The 19,930-nt window shown below is 41.4% G+C and overlaps 5 protein-coding genes across 5 annotated transcripts; 2 read left to right on the plus strand and 3 right to left on the minus strand.

Annotated features, from left to right (window-relative positions):
• Positions 1–281: 281 nt before the first annotated feature.
• On the minus strand, positions 282–2,683 carry GGS25DRAFT_503490 (GTP-binding protein YchF). The gene is made up of 9 exons (XM_049262076.1): positions 2,248–2,683; positions 2,012–2,172; positions 1,885–1,946; positions 1,794–1,829; positions 1,615–1,721; positions 1,179–1,542; positions 910–1,115; positions 811–847; positions 282–755 (listed from the first exon to the last, which is right to left on the minus strand). Exons 1-9 carry the CDS (start codon positions 2,455–2,457, stop codon positions 736–738), a joined length of 1,203 nt encoding a protein of 400 aa, XP_049113878.1. The 5' UTR covers positions 2,458–2,683; the 3' UTR covers positions 282–735.
• A 1,073-nt stretch (positions 2,684–3,756) lies between these two features.
• On the plus strand, positions 3,757–5,502 carry GGS25DRAFT_415256 (uncharacterized protein). The gene is made up of 4 exons (XM_049258518.1): positions 3,757–4,229; positions 4,283–4,590; positions 4,703–4,918; positions 4,979–5,502. The coding sequence occupies exons 1-4, from the start codon at positions 3,989–3,991 to the stop codon at positions 5,342–5,344; spliced, it is 1,131 nt and encodes a 376-aa protein (XP_049113879.1). The 5' UTR covers positions 3,757–3,988; the 3' UTR covers positions 5,345–5,502.
• A 151-nt stretch (positions 5,503–5,653) lies between these two features.
• On the minus strand, positions 5,654–7,524 carry GGS25DRAFT_515519 (high-affinity nicotinic acid transporter; the record flags this gene model as incomplete). Its single annotated transcript, XM_049263088.1, has 6 exons — positions 5,654–6,143; positions 6,216–6,638; positions 6,711–6,896; positions 6,962–7,122; positions 7,187–7,303; positions 7,375–7,524. 6 exons carry the CDS (start codon positions 7,522–7,524, stop codon positions 5,654–5,656), a joined length of 1,527 nt encoding a protein of 508 aa, XP_049113880.1.
• A 6,332-nt stretch (positions 7,525–13,856) lies between these two features.
• On the plus strand, positions 13,857–15,929 carry GGS25DRAFT_515520 (DszA family xenobiotic compound monooxygenase; the record flags this gene model as incomplete). The annotated part of the gene is made up of 8 exons (XM_049263089.1): positions 13,857–13,887; positions 14,139–14,316; positions 14,422–14,488; positions 14,560–14,733; positions 14,789–14,859; positions 14,917–15,099; positions 15,168–15,786; positions 15,831–15,929. The coding sequence occupies 8 exons, from the start codon at positions 13,857–13,859 to the stop codon at positions 15,927–15,929; spliced, it is 1,422 nt and encodes a 473-aa protein (XP_049113881.1).
• Positions 15,930–16,364: 435 nt separating this feature from the next.
• On the minus strand, positions 16,365–19,672 carry GGS25DRAFT_503520 (uncharacterized protein). Its single transcript, XM_049262077.1, has 6 exons — positions 19,182–19,672; positions 19,009–19,080; positions 18,334–18,888; positions 18,019–18,207; positions 17,645–17,937; positions 16,365–17,545 (listed from the first exon to the last, which is right to left on the minus strand). The coding sequence occupies exons 1-6, from the start codon at positions 19,307–19,309 to the stop codon at positions 16,695–16,697; spliced, it is 2,088 nt and encodes a 695-aa protein (XP_049113882.1). The 5' UTR covers positions 19,310–19,672; the 3' UTR covers positions 16,365–16,694.
• Positions 19,673–19,930: the final 258 nt, after the last annotated feature.

The following is a 19,930-nucleotide window of genomic DNA, read 5'->3' on the forward strand; positions in this document are numbered from 1 at the left end:
AGATAGCCAGAGATCCAACCCCGAACCCCGATGCATCATGAAGCTTCGGTTACAGCAACTGGAGTTTCTCTGTCTAGGATCTTGGAAGCGAGGTCTGTTCCACATAGAGACAATACATGGTTGTAACATGTCCTGGTGTGGATACCTGCCTGGTATGTTCTAAGCGATATCGAATATACAACACGGGTGTGCCTGCTGACTAATCTTGAGATAAAGGGGTTAACGAAGACTGGGGGCTTATAGTACATCAGCTCGGCAGCAGACGAGATGCCCTAACCTGCCCCAAATTAGTTAGTTTAGAACATCCCTCTCCCCTATGGGAACCTCCTCATGATGAAGAAGTATCTAGTCAGCTGGTAGTACTCGTAGGTGATTAGTTGGCTATGTTGATTTGTCGCTACTGAACTATTGAGGTACTTCGAGTAGTTTCGTGCTTTTCATTTTCTGAACCATAAGCCCAGTCTTTCCAATATCAATTACTATAGCTTAAGGCAAAGATGCTTTTCGCCTAGATCTGCTCAAACAGCACAACTGTTTTATACTGACGCGGGGAACCAATTTAGTCTTTGATTGATCTATCTAGCAAGTTTCGTAAATCAGATCTATAGATGCTCGCGGTCTTGGTAAAAGGTCAAGGAGTCTACGATGAACATATCCTAAGCTGAATTGGCCCTAGTTGTTGAAAATGGTCGCTATCCGAACTTCCATAGCCGCCGGCCTCGAAAAGGGGTGTATCTATTTCTTGTTTGAAACGTCTAAGACAGGGAGTCAGCAAGGAGTTAGTATTGGGGGCAACTTTTAATAACATACTGAATTGGAAGTGGATGATATCTCCATCTTGGACAACCTGGAAGAAAAACAAAGTCAGCTGCTGCAGTATCGGGAGGGAGTCTTTGAGTAAATACTTACATAAGACTTTCCTTCTTGTCGGTATTTTCCAGCAGCCTTGATGGGGCCCATGGACTTCCCGCCCTGGCAGAGGTCGTGGAAATCTTGGTAGGCGACCACTTCGGCCTTGATGAATCCCCTCTCGAAATCGCCGTGGATAACTCCAGCGGCTTGTGGTGCTAGACATCCTCTGGGAATAGTCCAGCATCTGATTTCCTTCTCACCAGCTACGTATTACAAGTTAGCGCGGGAAATTCGCCCAGGGGGGAAGTGGCAAAGTGTGAGCAGACCAGTGAAGTAGTATTGCAGGCCTAGCTTCGTAAATCCTTCAGTGATGATCTTGTCCAGTTTCGACTTGACCTTGCTGTCCTTGAGGAACTCGGCCTGTGCAGCCGGATCGTCCTTCATGCTGTGGAGCTTCTCTTCAAACTCGATAGAGAAGGGAATGATGTCGCGGGGAAGGCCTCCGTGCTCGGTGACCCACTTAGCGATAGATGGCAGGTACTTGCTCTTCTGTCTGAGGTAGTCCTTCATGGTCAAGTTGACGAGGTAGATGGTTGGCTTGGTGGTGATTAGCTGTATCTTCTCGTTGATAAGCGCAATCTCGGCCGGTGTCCAGCTTCCGTCTCTGACTGGCTGATCCTTCTCCAGCATCTATTCTCACGATTGTATTGTGAGCATATTTAAACTGGTTGGACCTATGAGACTGGAAATTCTGGGGCTCACTGCTCGGATCTTTGTCGTTGTCTCTGTGAAGAGAGGTAGCATCTTGTACTTGCCACCTGCCTTTTTGACAATTGCTTCTTCGGCAATGATGGTCTTCTGCAGAATGTCTAAAACGGACGGGGGGTGGTGGGGTTAGCTAGTGTGAAGCCGATTTAGAGGAAAATACAAAAAATACAAACCGAGATCCTTCTTGCAAAGCTCGCTTTGGATGGTATCTAGAGAAGATGCACTGATTAGTTCCGTCAGCTCGAGAGGCTTGGGCGAACCGACCTAAGTCCCGGACGGGATCGATCGAGTCATCGACATGCAAGACTTGATCATTATCGAATGCTCTGTTATAGAGTCCGTGTTAGTTTGAAGGCGCAACAGTGCAGCAGTTCAGTGATCCATGCTGTACCTGACAATGTGGAACATGCCGTCGACGGCCTGGATATGAGACAGGAAAGCATTTCCAAGTCCTTCTCCTTGGGAAGCACCCTTGATCAGACCAGCGATGTCGGTGACCTGTAAGTAGGCTGGGTACATAGACGGGGGCTTCCAAAGGTCACAGAGGAAGTCCTACAAGTATTGCGTACTTTAGTTACTAGGTACTAGGTATCTATTGCGATTTTTCTGTAGAGTATTTCGACTTACATATCGAGCGTCGGGAACAGGACATCTTGCCTCATTGGGCTCAATCGTGCAAAAGGGGTAGTTCTCTGCAGCGGCGCTTTGCTCGGTTAAGAGATTGAATAGACTAGACTTTCCCACATTAGGCAGACCAACGCATCCCATCTTTAAGTTCTTACGAACCCTGCCGAAAGCAACGACATTGTCCTTGACAGCTTCAACTTTGGGAGGCATAGTGACTGTTATTTCTTGAGGAGGCACAAATGAATATTTAGGTCGTAAGTACTGAAAAGCCTAATATTGGAGAGAAGATACATCAATTATTGATAACAGAATCCTCTACCAAATTTTCAGAAATGGCCTGACAATTCACTTGTAGGTCCACTTGTAGGTCCACTTAAAGACAAGGGTACATTTAAACTTCCCTCCATCGTGATTCGTACTAGAGACTCTATTCTATGGATCTAGACGGTTATTATCTACAAGAATACAAGAATACAAGAATACAATCGGATATCTCCGCAATTCGTAGTCAATTCGTGGTCCAAAACCATACGGACTGAAAGCCGAGAGGTGAGATGAACTCTGGATAATTGGGTAGCCATGTGGCATTAGTACGAAGTACTTAACCTAGACCTTCAATGTTACTGCTAGGTTAGGTAATCAACTGAGTGCTCCAACTGCATGGGACTTTTATTGTTCTCGTAAATGTTAGCCAATTGCTTTGTTGAGGTATCGACAGCCAACTACACGAGCATCAATTTCGAGCAACATCTGGTAGAACGGCTCTATTCATGTCAGACGAGGCATCTATGCCGACAATGAGGTTTACCTGTGCTGCCATCTTCGCGGTCAGGGGACCTTCTCCGCAACCGACATTGAGAATTTCATATTCGAGCCGAGTCAGTCTAACCCCTATTCCCGCACTCTGCAGTCTCAAGGGCTTGATACCTGTGCTTGAGGATCCAGTCATTTGACAATCTTGGTCGTCAAAGTTGCTACGAAAGGAGCAAACTCCGTGTCATAGGTGTTTGCAGACCGATGGCCTGTATTTTTCTCGATCTATCAGCTCATTTTCGCCAGGCATTGGGTGACTTTACGGTAGGATAGAAACAGGAAGGCAGTTTACCAGATCTGGTACAGGGCATTCCTATCTTTAGTAGGAGGTCGTCTAGATTCAGACCCAAAGCCCCTTGCCAGCAGATAGCGAAGCGGGATATGAAAGAAAGAGGTCTCGATATAGTCATGCTTGCCGAGGCTATTTTCGGCACAACTCATACGAGGTAACTATCACGTCTTTGACGAGAGTGTATCATGAGTCTCAACTCCGTACCTAGTATGGATCCCTAAGTTCTACGAACAAATTAGAGTTTGTTACCACTCGACTCTCACTCCTGGTATACAAGCCCCGAAAGTGCGACTTCTGGGTCGGGGTTTGCTTCTTGTTGCATTCTTTAAAGGGGCAAACCATGGGAAGAGGCATATGACTGTACAATGCACGCACGAAATTCAACGCGCGACATATCACTTACAGTGTTGCAGAAAGATCCACTATCTTGGGAATCATGTTACCCAATCCAAGATGCTTCATGCCTAGGTATATTGACTGAATTACATCAATAAGTTATAGCGGAACAGGAAGGTGTCATGTCGCTTGAGTAGTGGGTAGATTTGAACATCCAGGCGGGTATATAACAAACACAAGAAGACCTACCAGAAATCGACCATTAACAGTTCAACCCACCTAGGCAGTCAATATCCAGCCATGCTTGGAATTATCTACGAGACAGTTTACGCTCCGGGAGCCCTATGGTATTTCCTCCTAGCTCCAGTTCTTTTGGCACTTACTCAAGCCTGGAGAATTTTCACCAAAGGCGAGACCCAGCCACTATACCAGAAGAAGCAGAATCCAGACCATGATATCGAGCCATTGTGGGATTTCGACTTCCGCAAAGTCGACCCTATCCGCTATCAGCCTTACAAGACGCAAGGTCATGTCACCATGGGTATTATCGTATCTCACTTAATACTATAGACCCCAAACGCTCATCATTTCTAGGTATCCAAAAGCGTACTCGCTCCGAGTGGATCCGCATGGACCACGGCTATCTCAACCGCATCCAAGAGCGTCTACCCCTGATCAGGGAGAAGCCCGAGTTCACCATTGGGACCGGCGAGAAGGTCAACCCAGCCATCGAGGAGCTGTACGAGGAAGTCATGATCAAGTACTTGCCTGCTAGGTTCCCGACTATGTTCAAGGCCCATGGAAAGGTGGCCAGGAACCTAGCTACGGGGTCGACTTATCCGCTCAGCATGGTGGGATTGACGCATGCGCAGATGTTGGCTTATATGGGAGAAAACGTTGAGGTTAGTGTTAAACAAAGCCCCCCTTTTCCCTTTGAATAGCGTCTGCGGCTATACCCCTTCCTGTTGTCAGTAATACGTAATAAAGGTTTACTAACAGACGAGCGTGAAACAGGAGGACTTCTACTTCATGTGCCCCGACGCCGACGACCAATACCGTCTACAAGGTTACATCGCCTGTTTCCCCGGCGGATTCCTAAGCCCGGCCCGTGTTGGCGAATCTGTCCGGGAGATCCACAAGCCCGTTCCGGGCTATGATAAGAAGCTTGGGCTCAGCGTGGACCGGTACTTTGGAAGGATGATTCCCGGGGACTTCATTGGACGTATGAATGTGCGTTGGTATCATTTCATAAGTAAGCGAGTAGACATATCATGCTAACCAGAGAAAAAGTGGTCTCTACAAGTCGACGGCGCAGACTTATTCCGCACTGATGGCAACAACTACTACCCCGGCACCGAGCAGACCGTCGCCGACGAAAAAGCCGACCCCGAGTTCGACGAATGCTTCTTGCGCATTGAACACCAGACTCTCACCAAGCTGCCGCGCACCAGCGCCGTTATTTTCACGGTTCGGTCTTACATGACCCGGCTTGACCAAGTCAAGGCAGAAGGGGACGGGAAAGCGTTGGCGGAGGCTATCGAGTCTATGCCCGAGGGGCTCGGCCACTATAAGATGCGCCAGTATTGGGGGGCGAAGGTCTTGCCGTGGTTGATGGAGGATGTGTCTGGAAAGGGGGTCAATAGGAAGAGTGGGTAAAGGGTGGACATGGTGGACGGTCGTGTAGATCGGCCGATGCGCTCCGATAGGTAAACAATTCGACGTCGAGTTGCAGTCTCAGTATACTCAGATATACCCTAGGTAGACATCTGATATGGAAACCACATTGAATGCCATCTTCAATTCTCAAGTATGTTCGTGTGGAATCTAATATCCAATGAAGATATTGAGTACTAGGTATGTATGATTAGGTAATGGGCACTTAGGGTTAGGGGTAGGAATATATCGGGTTAGGGTTGTTTGTACCTACCTAGTAGTATATAACCTCAAACCAACAGACATCCGTAATCAAACAACGGCGACTTCAACATCACTCCGTTTCCTCAGCCCGTCAAAAAACCCCCTTTCCTCAAATACCTTCACATCATCCCCATGAAATACTTTCCCTTCCTTCTTCGCCTGTCTAATGAGCCTCCGAACCCTCATAACATCATACTCCGTATTCCTCGTAAGCCACCACGTCCACAGATTGGCGAAGAACGCCGCGACGGTGCCCGCCGCCGCGATCGCAAACGACTGCTTGTAGCCGCTGTACGCCCACTTCTGCTGGAACAGCTGCGGGGCGGTGACGGTGCCGACCTGGCCGATGGCGTTCTGGAAGCCGAGGGTGAAGGCGGAGCCGGTGGAGCCGCGCAGGGTGGCGGTGCGCCAGGCCCAGAAGGGGATGAAGTAGCTGGACGTGAACGTGGTGCCGAGGATGCAGGCGATGTAGATCCCGATGCGCGAGTCGAGCGTGAAGAAGAGGACGAAGCAGACTACCATGCCGGTCATGATGAACCTGTGCAGAGGGTTAGAAACGGAGTAGACAGACAAACAGACAAACAGACAGATGGATGGATGGATGGCATACATGATGTAAAGCGGGCGGACAATATACGCCTTCCCAAGAAACCACGACGAGAAAATCAGCCCCCCAATCGCCGCCGCCGCGGGCGGTATGTTAAGCAGCTGGTTCTTCGGCAGCGCGGTGAAGCCCAAGTTCGTGACGATCGTCGGGAGATACCAGGTCAGCGCGTAGTTCCCGAAGTTAACCAGCATCTGCGAGAGCATGAAGGACCAGATCAGGGGCGACCTCAGCGACGCGACGATCTCCTTCGCGGAGAAGAACGGATCGCTTGTCAGGGGCGCGTTTTCTGGTAGCCGGACCTCGATGAACTCTTGTTCGCGAGGGGTGAGCCATGCGTTGCTTCGTGGGGATTTGGGGTAGTCCGGCAGGATGGTGAACACGGCGCCGGCGAAGAAGATGGTGATGATGCCTTCGATGAGGTAGACCCTGGAAAAAGCCTAGAGGTTAGTGATGGAAGTTTTAGGCAGACTGTGAGGGGAGAAGGGGGTGGTTGCGCACCATCTCCAGGCACTCAGACCTCCCACTCCATTCATGTAGCTGATTCCATAACAGAGCAGTGACCCTACGATATTGGACGTGTTCTGGATAGTGAAGAACCAGGCCACCGGTCTCCCCATCTCATCTGTCCTGTACCAAGCCGCGAGCTGCGCGATTACGCCGGGGAACATGCCGGCTTCGAACATACTAGCGGTACGTCAGCTTTACCCCTATTTCCTTCACGGTTCAAGTCTGTGGGCATAATATCTTACCCAAGAAGAAACCGCAACGCATATAACGCGTGGCGGTTTTGAACCGCAGCGTGACAAGCCACGATTATGCCCCAGCAGAAGAAAATGCGGGCTTGCCACACGTGAGGGCTCATTCGCTTCAGAACCAGGTTGCTGGGCGTCTCGAAGAGGATATAGGCGATCTATTACAGGTCAGACAAAGTATTCTATCATTACAATCTCATTATTGTGGTAGTTTGGCCATACACCGTAAATAGACTGAACCCAGTTATACTGGTTTGTCGACATGTTCAGCTCCGTTAAGATATTTGTTGGTTCGCCGACTTGCAGCACTTTGACGTTGGCCGCATTATTCACGTCGATCTGTGCCGCGTTAGCGAAGTCTCACGCAATCTCATACGAAAAATTGGAGATTCCTATCGAGCGTCACTTGCCTGCTTGATCATGTACATGAGACCTATTAGGACGAGAAAACGGTTGTCAACCTTTTTCATAATTGCGTCTGCCTCTTTTGCGGTAAACGATGCGAGGAAGTTGGATCTTACATTTTCGTCATCACATAATGTTACAGGTGCCTTAGGCATCCTTAGCCATATGGCCCTTATGGCCATATATTAACACTCCGCCATCTATAGTTTAAGAATAAAGCAAGCTTTCTTCCTTTCCTCTTTCTTCTTCTTGCTTGCAATTATACTACAACAGATTATAAACTCCGTGCCGCTTGAAAAGCGCCGATTTAATACCAAAAGACATCAGATAATTAAAGAAAATATTATGAAATATTGCTTCCCTCAATTTTTATAAAGCCGAGATTAAATTAACGAAATATAGGCAAAAAACCTATCCAATGTAAAACTAAATTAAAAGATAAAGTCATTAAAGAAAAAGCCTAAAAGGGTATTAAAATTAAGTATCGTACCTATTTATTTTAAAAAAAACCCACTAAATAAGGTTTTAAACGAGGCCATTAAAATATTTAAAATATTAACACGATAAGAAAAATCTTAAAACAATAAACCTTTTAATTATAAATAATAATAAAAAATCAATAATAAAATATAACATTAAATAAATATTAAAATTAATTAAAAAACCCGCTAAAATAGCGGAAGGCTTATTATATTTCCCATTAATTTCATTACTTTTCGACGAGTATGGATTTAAAGAATGAAAAAGATTAATACGTTAACATTATTAATATTATAAACTTAATAAATTTATTAATGGTATACGATAAACGCCTTTATAAGGAACATTTAATAAAATGAAACGAAAATATCGCAAGGAAAGAATTTATTATATAACTTTATTAATAAGTTTATTACGCAATTTAAACGTAATTACTTAATTGAAAATAATTGATTAAGAAGATAAAAAAAATAATCTTAAAGTAATTTACAATTTAATATTAAAAATAATATTTAAAGTTTTTAAATAATTAATATCTTAATTATATTACTAATTAAAAAACCTTACCCTTAAAAATAAAATAACTTTACGTAATTATATAATTAAATTTAAGAAAATATTCGATAAATTTAAACAATTAAATCTTGATTTACTTAAAACCGTAAAAATGTTTAATATAATAAAAGCCATTAAGGAACGATATTTAAATTAATATTAATTCCTAAAACGGGATTATTAAAAAAAAATCTTAACTTAGTAATTATTCCTAAAAAAATTCATATAAAAAGCAAATAATAAAAACTTAATAGCAACTATATTCTTATTTAAACCGTTAAACTTAAACATTAAAGGAGGTGAGTTATTAAAATTAAAAAAGAAATAACTTATCGATTATATAATATGTAAGAAGAAATATTATCCGACTTAATAATGGTGTATTTAATGTAAGAAGTGCCATATAAAAAGAATTAAAAAGTATTACGTTTTTTATTTAAAGTTAAAGCCAGCTTTAAAGGATAAAATAGTAATTAAATTAAGAAAAAATAAAACATTTAAAGGCTTATTAAATATTAATATTAAAGCTTTATTATACGGATAAGTAAATAATAACTTTTTATTAATAAATATTTCTTTAGCCGTAGTTATAAACTTTAATTAAATTAAAAACCTCTCTTAAAATATATGCGTTAACGATTTAGGTTATATAAATTATATGTTTAATAACCTTAAATAATTTAAAACTTATTAACCTTTCCTAATACTACTAAGTATAATAACTTTAAATAATAATAAAACTAAAGCTTTAAGTTATAATATAATAATAATAAAAGTTTATCGAAATAATAAGGGTGTAACTAATTTACGACTTTTAAATGCAAATTATTATTTAAAAACACTTATAAACTTAATAAGCATAAAACAATTAAAAAACAACAATATTATATTTAATAAAATAACAAACACTTTACGTTTAAAGGATTTAATAACTTAAGAAATAATAAAAATTAAATAGTTATAAAAATTAAAAATATTCCAATTATTTAAAATCTTTAATAATTAATATAAACCTTAAACCACCTTTATAATAATTAATATTAACTTAATATATAAACGTTTAATATATATAAACTTTTTAAAAATCAAACTAACTTATAAAAGATGTGGATTAAAATTAAAAATCTCATTTAAACCGGAATTTTACGATATATATACATAAATAAAAGCAAAGAAACTTATTTGAAAAGCACTTTTAATCCTAGCATTACGACTTCTTTAAATTATTTATATAAATATCTTATCTTATAATTAAAAAAGCCATATAAGTTTCAAATATTCATGTATATTCATAAATAGATATAATAATTACTAATAAGTAAAATTCTTAAAAAATAAGGAAGTGATTTACCGATTAATATTTAATTTTTAAAAAGAAATTAAACTTTAAATTAAACTTAAAATCCAGATTTTTTACTTTAATAAAGGAAAAGAATTCCTAGGAAAGAAAGGAGTTATAAAGAATGAACTTAAAAAAGCTAATATATAATTTAAAATAACAGTTAATCACATATTAAAGTAAAATAAATAAGTTGAAAAAGCTAACGACTTGGTAATTACTTTAATAAAGGTTATTATAATTAAATTTAAGCTATCGATATTCCTTTAGTTATAGGCTAAAAAAATAATTATTATAATTATAAATTTACTTCTTATAAAAGTTAACGAAAATTATAAATCCCTTTATAACCGTTTTTATAATTACTTTAAACTTCCTAAAAAAATAAAAAAAGAATATTTATTAAATCTATAAACCTTTAAAGCGATTACTTAAGTATAAAAAAAACAAATCCCATATAAAAAAAAGCAGGTATTTTAAGTAATTAAAGGTTATATAATAAGATATAAAAATAAACGATTAAAAATATATAAAATTTAGGTGTTATAGCTTAATTAAATCATTCTTATAAAAAATATTAAATTTAATAAAAAAAAACGTTACAATGAAAATAAGTTAAAAAATCTAAAATATAAGGTTATTTTAATTAATTTAAATCTAATAAAATTAAATAAATTTAAAGTTAAAATTAGCCTTAAAGAATTTAAAACTTAAAACCATTTAGAAAATATAAAGCTTAATTTATAAATGTAATAATAAAAAAAACCGACAATATTTTTAATATAATAATAATTAAATCATAACAGCCTTAAATCCACCCATAAACTAAGCCTTAAACTAAGTCGCAAATTAAGTCTTAAACCAAATCGATCACCGATATTAACACCACTAATAATTACACCCATTATCTCATTAAAAATAACTTTAAAAATTACTTTAACACTTAATATCACGCCGGAAATTACCCTAAAAATTACTCCAACTTTAACCCATATATTAATCCGAATACTTAAAAAAATTATACCTATTATAATTCTTAAAAAGCCTTTAAAAACATAATTTAAAATAAAATCTAAAAGTTAAAATAAAAGTAATAACTTTTAAAGTGCGGTATAAAACATAATTAAAAATAATAATATAAATAAAAATTTAATCTTAGATATAATAATGGTTTAAATTAACCTTAATCTTAACGAAAATCACGAAAATTAAAAAAAAATCTCTTAAAAAGGTTAAAATTTAAAAGAAAAGCTTAATAAAAGAAATAATAAAGTTAAATAAGTTAAAGAAAATTAAGAAGATAAAGAAAAAGATATTAATTTTAACGATTATAATAATTTAATAAACAAAAAAAAAGACGAAAAAAAAAAGAATAAGGAAAATCAATTATAATAGTAAATGAAAAATACATATATTACTAAACAAACTTAACCTTTTTTTTAACCTTTCGCTTAACCTTTTTAACTTTTTTAATCTTTTTAATTAATATAAACTTAACAATTATTTTAACCACCACCTTAACCTTTAAAACCTCCACAATTAAAACGATTTTCTAAAAAAAAAAAAGCTCCGATATTTTATAATAAATTAAACCTTATAAAAGGAAAAAGAAAGTCTTTCCTTACGTTAATAAAGCTTAAAGTTTATTACCGTTACAAAAGTTAAATTAAAAAAAATTTACCGGCTTACACTTTAATAAATATTAAAATTAAATAAACCATAACTCCACTATTAATTAAATCACTTAAACAAGCTAAAAATAATCTAAAAATATAAAAATAATAAAAACTAGCCTTTAATAAATAATTTAATAATCTTATAAAACGAAAGATTTTTAAACTAATTAATTTTCCTTTAAAAAAAAAACCATTATTAATTAAATAAGTTTTAAATTAAAAGTTTAACGAGAAGGATAAATTTATATATAATCGAGTAAAATTAATTATATGTGGCAACTTTAAGATTAACGATTCTTAAGCAATTTAAGATATTTACGTTATAATTATAAACTTAATTATAATTAAAATCTTTTTTACCTTAATAATAACTCTTAACCTTAAATGTTTATAATTTAACATTATTACTACGTTTTTAAATAATATAATTCTAAAAAGAATTGAAATTTACATTAAATAAATAATTAATTATAAAGATAAAATAAATTAAATATAAAAACTTAAGCAAACACTTTATAGCTTAAAACAAGCTCCGATTTAATGATTTAAAAACATATTAAAGACAATAAAAAAAATAAAATTTAAAAGCATGTTTACGAAGTGTTATTTATTTAAAAATAAAAAACTGGAAGTCTTTATATTAATATATATTAACGACTTATTAATTATAAGCAACACACTTAAAATTATCGAGAAAATAAAAACCGACTTAAACGACATTTTCAAGCTTAATAAAATAAACAAAATGACTAAATTTATTAGATTTAAAATTAAATAAAATAGGGAATTACGTTAAATATTCTTTAATTAATTTAAATTTACTAGAAAAATTCTCTCAAAGTATAATATTAAAACATTAAAAAAAATAAAGTCGCTATAAAAATCCGATATTATAATTCCATTAATATAAGAAAAGATTATTAAACTTAAACATGTTAAATACATTAAAGAAATAAAATCTTTAAATTAATTATTTATTAGGACTCGTTTAGACATAATTAAAACAATATTAGCCCTTATAAAGGCTAACGTAAGACTTAGTAAAATTCATTTTAAACTAAAAAAACACTTATAAAAATACATTAATACCATATAAAACTTCGGAATAACGTTAAGTAATAAATACGATCTTAAGAACTTAAAGTTAACAATTTAAGCAAATATTATTTTTATAAATTATCTAAGATTAAAAAAATTAACGAAAACCCATTTAATAACCTTAGTAAAAAGCCTTATACATTAAAGTTTAAAAAAACAATCACTAATCGTATTAAGTAATACGGAAATAAAGTTTATCAATTTATCTTTAATAAAACTATCGAAAATATAAATATTAAAACTCCTTTAAGAATTAAGATATCCCTAACTAAAGCCTTTATTACTTTTCTTAAATTTAATTAACGCGATTATTACAGCTCTTAATCCCTTAAATACAGCAAAAACCCGCTATATCGATACCTGGTATAAATAAATTATTAATAGAATTTAACGTAAAAATATTAAAATCTAACACGTTAAAACTAAAGAAATAATAGCAGATAAACTAATTAAACCATTGGTAAAGGAAAAACACAAGGCCTTTATCCGATTAATAAGTTTGGAAAAGTACGAATGGAAAAAATAAACCTACAGATATTACTTTAAAAAATTAAAAAAAAAAAACGATTGTTATTTTAAAAAGAAATGGAAAATTATACTTTAGTTACCTAACTACATAGCTTTAAAACCACCCACCGACAGTAAATGTGGCAATAGCTACATAGCTTTATACCAACAGGAATATGTTGCAAATGCCTTAAGCATCCTTAGCCATATGGCCCTTATGGCCATATATTGGCACTCCGCCATCTATAGTTTGAGAATAAAGCAAGCTTTCTTCCTTTCCTCTTTCTTCTTCTTGCTTGCAGTTATACTGCAACACGTAGATTGGTCTCGTCAGCCCGGGAAATCGTGACGTTGGTCTTTCCCGGAATGCTTGCGGCATCATCGCTCGTGCCAATTTCCGGCCCGGATGTTGATGATGAAGCCATATTAAGTATGTTGACTACTACGATATAAACATAATGTAGTACCGTGAATCGTTTCACAAGGCAGAAACATCATATATAATGAGTGTTGCGATTGTGGGTGTTATTAGCAATTCGCCAATCTACAAGCATACATAGCAGAACAAGGATTTAGATAACAGCAATTGACTCGATTCATACGCACAGAATCATGACGTGCTTACGACTAAAATGGTAACCCAATGTGCATTTCAACTTGATAAGGGTGCGTTGAGCTGATCACGCATTCCAGTCTGATCATGGCGACAGCGCGGGGTTAACCGGAACGAGCGTTGATATGACGGAGTCACGGACCCGGAGACTTCAAACCAAGATAATACTCATGGAAATAATACCAACTATGTAGATATTGCCTATCCAGGAGTATCAATATGGCATCATCAAGTAGGATTTTGGAGATGGGTAATGGCGGAATCAACCCCTGTGTAGGACAACGTCGACAGTATGAACACCGCAGCTGTTGAGGATACGCAGGGTCGCCTTAGAAAGAGTTGTCTTCGTATCAATCTTGCTATAATGAAATAAAATCCCATTACTTGTTCAAGATAGTTTTAACAGTGATTTAACCAAGTTCAAATTGATTTCTTAGTCCATATTGTTGACAGAAAGCAACATGGCAACTCTACCCGTCCGGTCCGCCGACCCAAACGTAGAAACCCCCCTGAACGACAGTAACAAGAAACAAATTCTTCTAAATGGATTCGACATGTTTACGGTCGGCCATCTATCGTTCGGCCAGTGGAGGAACCCCAAAGATCGAGCAAAGGATAAGCGACGCGACTTGTCGTACTGGACTGACCTTGCCAAGCTCCTCGAAAAGGGGGGCTTCACGTCACTTTTTCCTGGCCGATACGTTCGGTCCTTATGACACGTGAGTTATTCTATGTTCATAAGCAGGATCAGTATGTGGTTTGATAACGATGTTGGCCTGTGCAGATATAAGGGGAGCGCTGAGCCAGCTATCCGAACGGGAAGCCAATTCCCCATGGCCGATCCAGTAATTGTGAGTACCGACACTGATCATATCGGTCGTCACTGCGCTACACTCTCCATAGAATCTCACGCTATATAAAGCCGGTCTCAGCAATGGCAGCAGTTACGAAGAAGCTTGGATTTGCCATAACGACGTCAACCTCGTATGAACAGCCCTATGTCGTGGCAAAACGCTTCAGTACGCTGGATCATCTGACAGGAGGTCGCTTTGGTTGGAACATCGTAACGAGTTGGAAGGAATCAGCGTCTCGGGCTGTAAGAGTTCCTCCTTCTTCAAAATGACGGGGTGCCGATAACTGACTGTGGCAAGGTCGGACTACCCTACGTGGAACATGATAAACGCTACGAGATTGCAGACGAGTATCTGAGAGTTTTATACAAGTACATTAACCCCATCTGAATGATACGAGTAAGCTCTAAGCACTAACATCTGCATAGGCTCTGGGAGGACTCGTGGTCCGATAAAGCCCTGGTTGAAGACGCAGAGAAAGGCGTCTACGCCGACTATTCGCAGATCCGGACTATTCATCACCATGGCGCGAAGTTCCGCGTCGATGCTCCCCATATCGTAGATCCATCGCCCCAGCGGACTCCCGTCCTCTTCCAAGCGGGCACTTCGCCGTGAGCAGAAACCATAGCCTAACCCCTTTGAACCTTTATTCGCTAACAAGAGCCTTACCTGAGCATAGAGCCGGCATCCAATTCGGCGCAACCCACGCCGAAGGGATCTTCGTCTCCGCCCTCTCCCCTCACATCCTCGCGCCCCGCGTCCAAGCCATCCGCGCCGCCGCCGCCTCCTCCTCCGGCCGTGACCCCTCCTCCATCAAGATCTTCGCCATGATAACCCCCATCATCGGCTCCTCCCCCGCCGACGCACGAGCCAAGCACGAGGACGCTTTGCGGTACGTGCTTGTGGAAGGCGGGCTAGCGCAGTTCAGCGCGAGCACGGGGATCGACGTCGCGCGCTTCGACCTCGACCACGAGCTCACGGCCGACGACATCTCGGCGATCGCGCGCGTGCACTCGGCGCTCGGGAACCTGCAGTATAGGGGGGACGACGTGCCGCGGCTGACGCCGAGGAACTTGGGGGTTGTGAGTGCGATTGGCGGCATGGGTGCGATGCCGGTGGGGACGGCGGCGGAGGTGGCGGATGTGATGGAGGAGTGGGTCGATGTGGCGGGTGTGGATGGGTTTAATCTGGGCTATGTGATCACGCCGGGGAGTTTTGAGGATGCGTTGGAGTACTTGGTGCCGGAGCTGAGGAGGAGAGGGAGATATCCACCCGCAGAGGAGGATGGGGGGAGAATGGTGAACGGGTGATGCTGAGAGAGCGGCTATACGGAAAGGGGCAGGTGTATCTGAGGGATGATCACCCGGGCTTTCGGTACAAGTACGATACGTATGAGGATGCGGTTGCGAAGGAACAGGAGACGGAGGCGCAAACGGCGTAGTTCCATGGTTTCATGAGATATTAGTCATTGATGCAGGCGGAACTTTACGAATCTGCTCAGGTACCTAATTAATAAACATGGCGAGTCTCACTAATACCCATAGCCGTCGTTGATATAAATTAATCGCAATGCCTATTCGCCTGCTGATGTCTATACTTGATACGAGTAAAATTTAGGTTCAGGGGCTCAGGGGCATAGAATAAAGCACTTTCAACCGCAACCCTTAAACTTCATTTTATCAACATATTAATAAATGCACCTTCTCCTTCTCGGGGAAGTGATCCCTCGCATGACGGAAGCGGGGATGCAAAGGCTGCATACCGGCCGTAACACCCGGTAAGGCTGATTGCCTACCTACTAGGTAATACGGAGATAAATTGACTCGAAAAAAAAAGATAGTGTTTGGTGGCTTGTGATATTCAAACGACCGGAGAAATCCTTTAAATTAAGGGGAATCGCAAGCAAACTTCCAAGGTTGTGAACATAAAGCAGTCGTAGGTATATACTTTACAGATGCTAATGTGTTAATTGCAAGTTATTAATGTGTTAATGGCGACAAGAGAAAAGTCCGGTCGGGAATGCACAGAGGACATTGTTATCACCTGAGACACGGAAGGAGACATTATCTATACCTACACCTACATACCTCGGTGTGCTTAATCAAGAAGACCACGGTTCGCCGCATAGCCAAGATAGCAAAGTATTTCTTCATGGACTTAAATACCTAGGATACTGTATCATTTGTCTCAAATCCCCCCCCTTTTTTCATAACTCTCCCAATTCAACAAGCTCATCAACGCCACCATTCCCAACGCCAAACCCCACCATATCACCATCACCCCCTAGCCGTAGACCAAAGTCCGCCTCCGCGGCCCAACCAACCGTCATAGTCGCCCACAGATCATGGAAACACTCCGGTTTCGCCGGCCCCACCGGACACGCCAGGCCACTATCCGCGGAGGAGAAAGTCGCGCAGGACGAGCTCATGCTCCCACTGCTCTGCTGGCCCTCCCACAACGGCAAGTACGCGTCCAAGCTCCCGTCAAACATGGGACACCCACGCGCCCTCCTCGTGCTCTCCTCCGCCGCCGCCGCGACTGCCGCCTGCAGCCCCTCGCTCTTCCTCTCGAACTTCGCCTGCACAGAGCCCAGCACGACTTGCAGCGCCGCGACGACGTCTACTTTCCTCTTCCCCCGTGTCTCGGCATCATCCCCCCCTACCCCCACCCCTTCACCCCCAGTACCAGCGTCATCACCACCACCACCACCACCACTCTCCGACAACCTCGCCAAAACCCTCCCAAAATCAAGCACCCGCCTCCCCTGCACACAGTCGTACCCCGGACACGCCGGGACCGGGAACGAGAGCCTGTACGCGAGGATGACGGCGTGGATGAAGCGCGCCGTGTCGACACCGCTGAAGCAGGCCTTCTGCGCCTCGTTGAGGCTGGTGGCGTAGTCGAAGAAGGCGCGCACGGTGTAGGTTACGGCTTGCAGCTTTACGGGGTCGAGGGAGGAGGAGGAGGAGGAGGTGGTGGTGGTGGTGATGCGGACTTGGATGAGGGGCGCGGCGAGGAGGTAGATGTCGGCGATGAGGGAGAGCATTAGGATGCTTGCTGGTTTTTTGTGTTAGTATATAGCAGAGGTTGAGATGTAAGTACCTGACAATCGGTCTGCCTACTTAGGATTAAAGGGGGGGTGGGGGGCTAACTCACGCCTCGTAGATATATGTCCCGGAATCCTCGTCTGAAAGTCGCGTAGCTCCGTCTCTAGCCCAATACGTATGAGCCGGCGGTGGTGCTCGCTCTGACTGCTAGTACTAGCAGCATCGGCTTTCTTATTAATTCGGTCTGCTTCCTCGAGCTCGTTGAGGATGTACTGTAGGCGCACTAGCCACACGAGGATATGGTCTTGTTCGAGGTCGCTGGTCTGCTCGAGAGTGTCGCAGCATTTGGACAGCCATGAGGTGTAGCGCAGGGTGTAGGGCTTGGACCATGCCCATGCGTGTCTGTTTTGTTACAAGGAGAAACGGCAATTAGACACGTGGATAGGGGTTAGTGAAAAGGGGGCGAGGATAAAGATGACTAACACGGAGTTGATATAAAAGCAAGTGAGGTACGCTCGGATGCTCTGTAATCTTTCTGCTACCCTCTCAGGGGATTGCGACGTGAAGTTTGAATCCGTCTCCTCGTCTAGTTCTAAGTCGTGTACGATATCCACTGCCATCCTCAGATACTGTAGCACCTGCCTATTCTTAGGGCGCAGGTGGAAGGGATACCTAGTCCATGAATGTCGTTTAGTAGAATGTTCCCCAATACTATATTCACCTCCCTACCTAGAAAACATCTTCAAGGACGACATAAAAAAAAAGCAACTCCAAAAAGGGGGGAAAAAAGAAACTCACCAAGCACAATAAACCAACACCCCCTGCAACAACTCCACCGACCTCTCCCCCCCCGCCACAAACTTCAACCCCAGTATCTTGCGAAACTCCTCATCATACAAACTATGCCCCTGCAAGCTCGTCGAACAGCTCGTAACCGCCAGTATCGCCAGCAGCACAAACGGCGTCTTCCGCGCCATCGCCCTCACATCGTCGTCGGGCAGCACGACGCACGGGCAGCTCGGCAGCATCGCGCGGAACGACGCGAGGAGCTTCGCTGCGGAGTCGAGGTTGAAGAGCGGTTTGATGCCGAGGCTGCTCACAGGGCGTGAGGGCGCTGATGGGGTTGGGGTGGAGAGGTCGTTGAAACTGAATGCCTGGGATGTGGTAGTAGTAGTAAGGTTCTCCTCTTCTTCTTCTTCTTCGCTGGAGGAGGGCACGAGGTCCGAGATGAAGCGCTCGTGTTTTTCTCGCAGGTCGTCGAAGGCGTCGTGGGGGTTGCTGTCGACGGGCATGGTGAATTCGATGCTGAAGGTTTTGCTGGGGCCTGGTGGGGGAGGGGGGGCCTCGGTGTCGCTATGCTTGGGTAAGTGTGATTTATTTTAGGGAACATTGGAAAAGAGTAGCTACGATGGTACTCGCATTCATCAACTATGGGGGGTTTGTTGATTGGGGGGAACAAAGAGGCATACTTACGGTCTCGACACCCTAGGCCGGCGGGTTCGCGGATTAGCGCGGAAGACACACTCCCGCTTGAACTCGGAGCAACTGTATGGCGCCAGCACCTATCTTAGCCTTTTACATCACATTTACTTTTACCTATACCATAAAACCAAATAGTGAACAAACTAGTGACAAGGCTACTATACCGTTTACAGATCCCTGACTGCGGCCCGGGCTGGCACTTGATCTTGGAAATCCGACAAGCCTCGCAGGCATAGCTTATCTGGGTGCGCTTGGGCGGACCCCGTGCTTGCTGGTTTATTAAAGGATCCATCGGAAGGATGGCGCGGCTTGGTTGCCGTAGCGGCGCCGCGATGTTGGAGTGGACGAGTAAAGCCCGCCCGTGAATTATTTGGCCGGTTTGGTATTCAGGCGAAGGACACGGACGAGATTGATTCAATTTACTAGGGCGAGCTAAAAGTACGAGGTCAACCAAATGCGTAATTCAGTACGATGGAAAAAAAGCCTGTAGCGATGAAAATAGATAAAAATTCACACGAGGGCAACAGCAGGCGTGCTACGTAGAAGCCTTCGTGCCGGTAGCGGTAGCGAAAAGTGTAATCCGGTAGGAAGTAAACTCCGGACTACGTCGGCATTAAATGCGTTATGTGGATCCACCCCGGCTTTGTATCGTCCCGACCATACAACGGGTCGGAAAATGATAAAAGGGGTAATTCTAAGCATAGCACTAGTTCTTCTCTAAACTAGACTACTACTGCATATTAACCTATCAGTATCAACCTATCAGAACCCAAGTAAGCATGGAATCTTCATCACCTTACACAGTATTTTATTCAGCACATGACCAAACGTTCGCCAATGATTACCCAGGCACCCGAGTCACACAAGAATTGCACAGATATTGATTGAGGAGGCGAAGATTCGAGGTTCTTTC

Source organism: Hypoxylon fragiforme (assembly GCF_022984875.1).
Source record: "Hypoxylon fragiforme strain CBS 206.31 chromosome Unknown GGS25scaffold_8, whole genome shotgun sequence".
NCBI lineage: Eukaryota > Fungi > Ascomycota > Sordariomycetes > Xylariales > Hypoxylaceae > Hypoxylon > Hypoxylon fragiforme.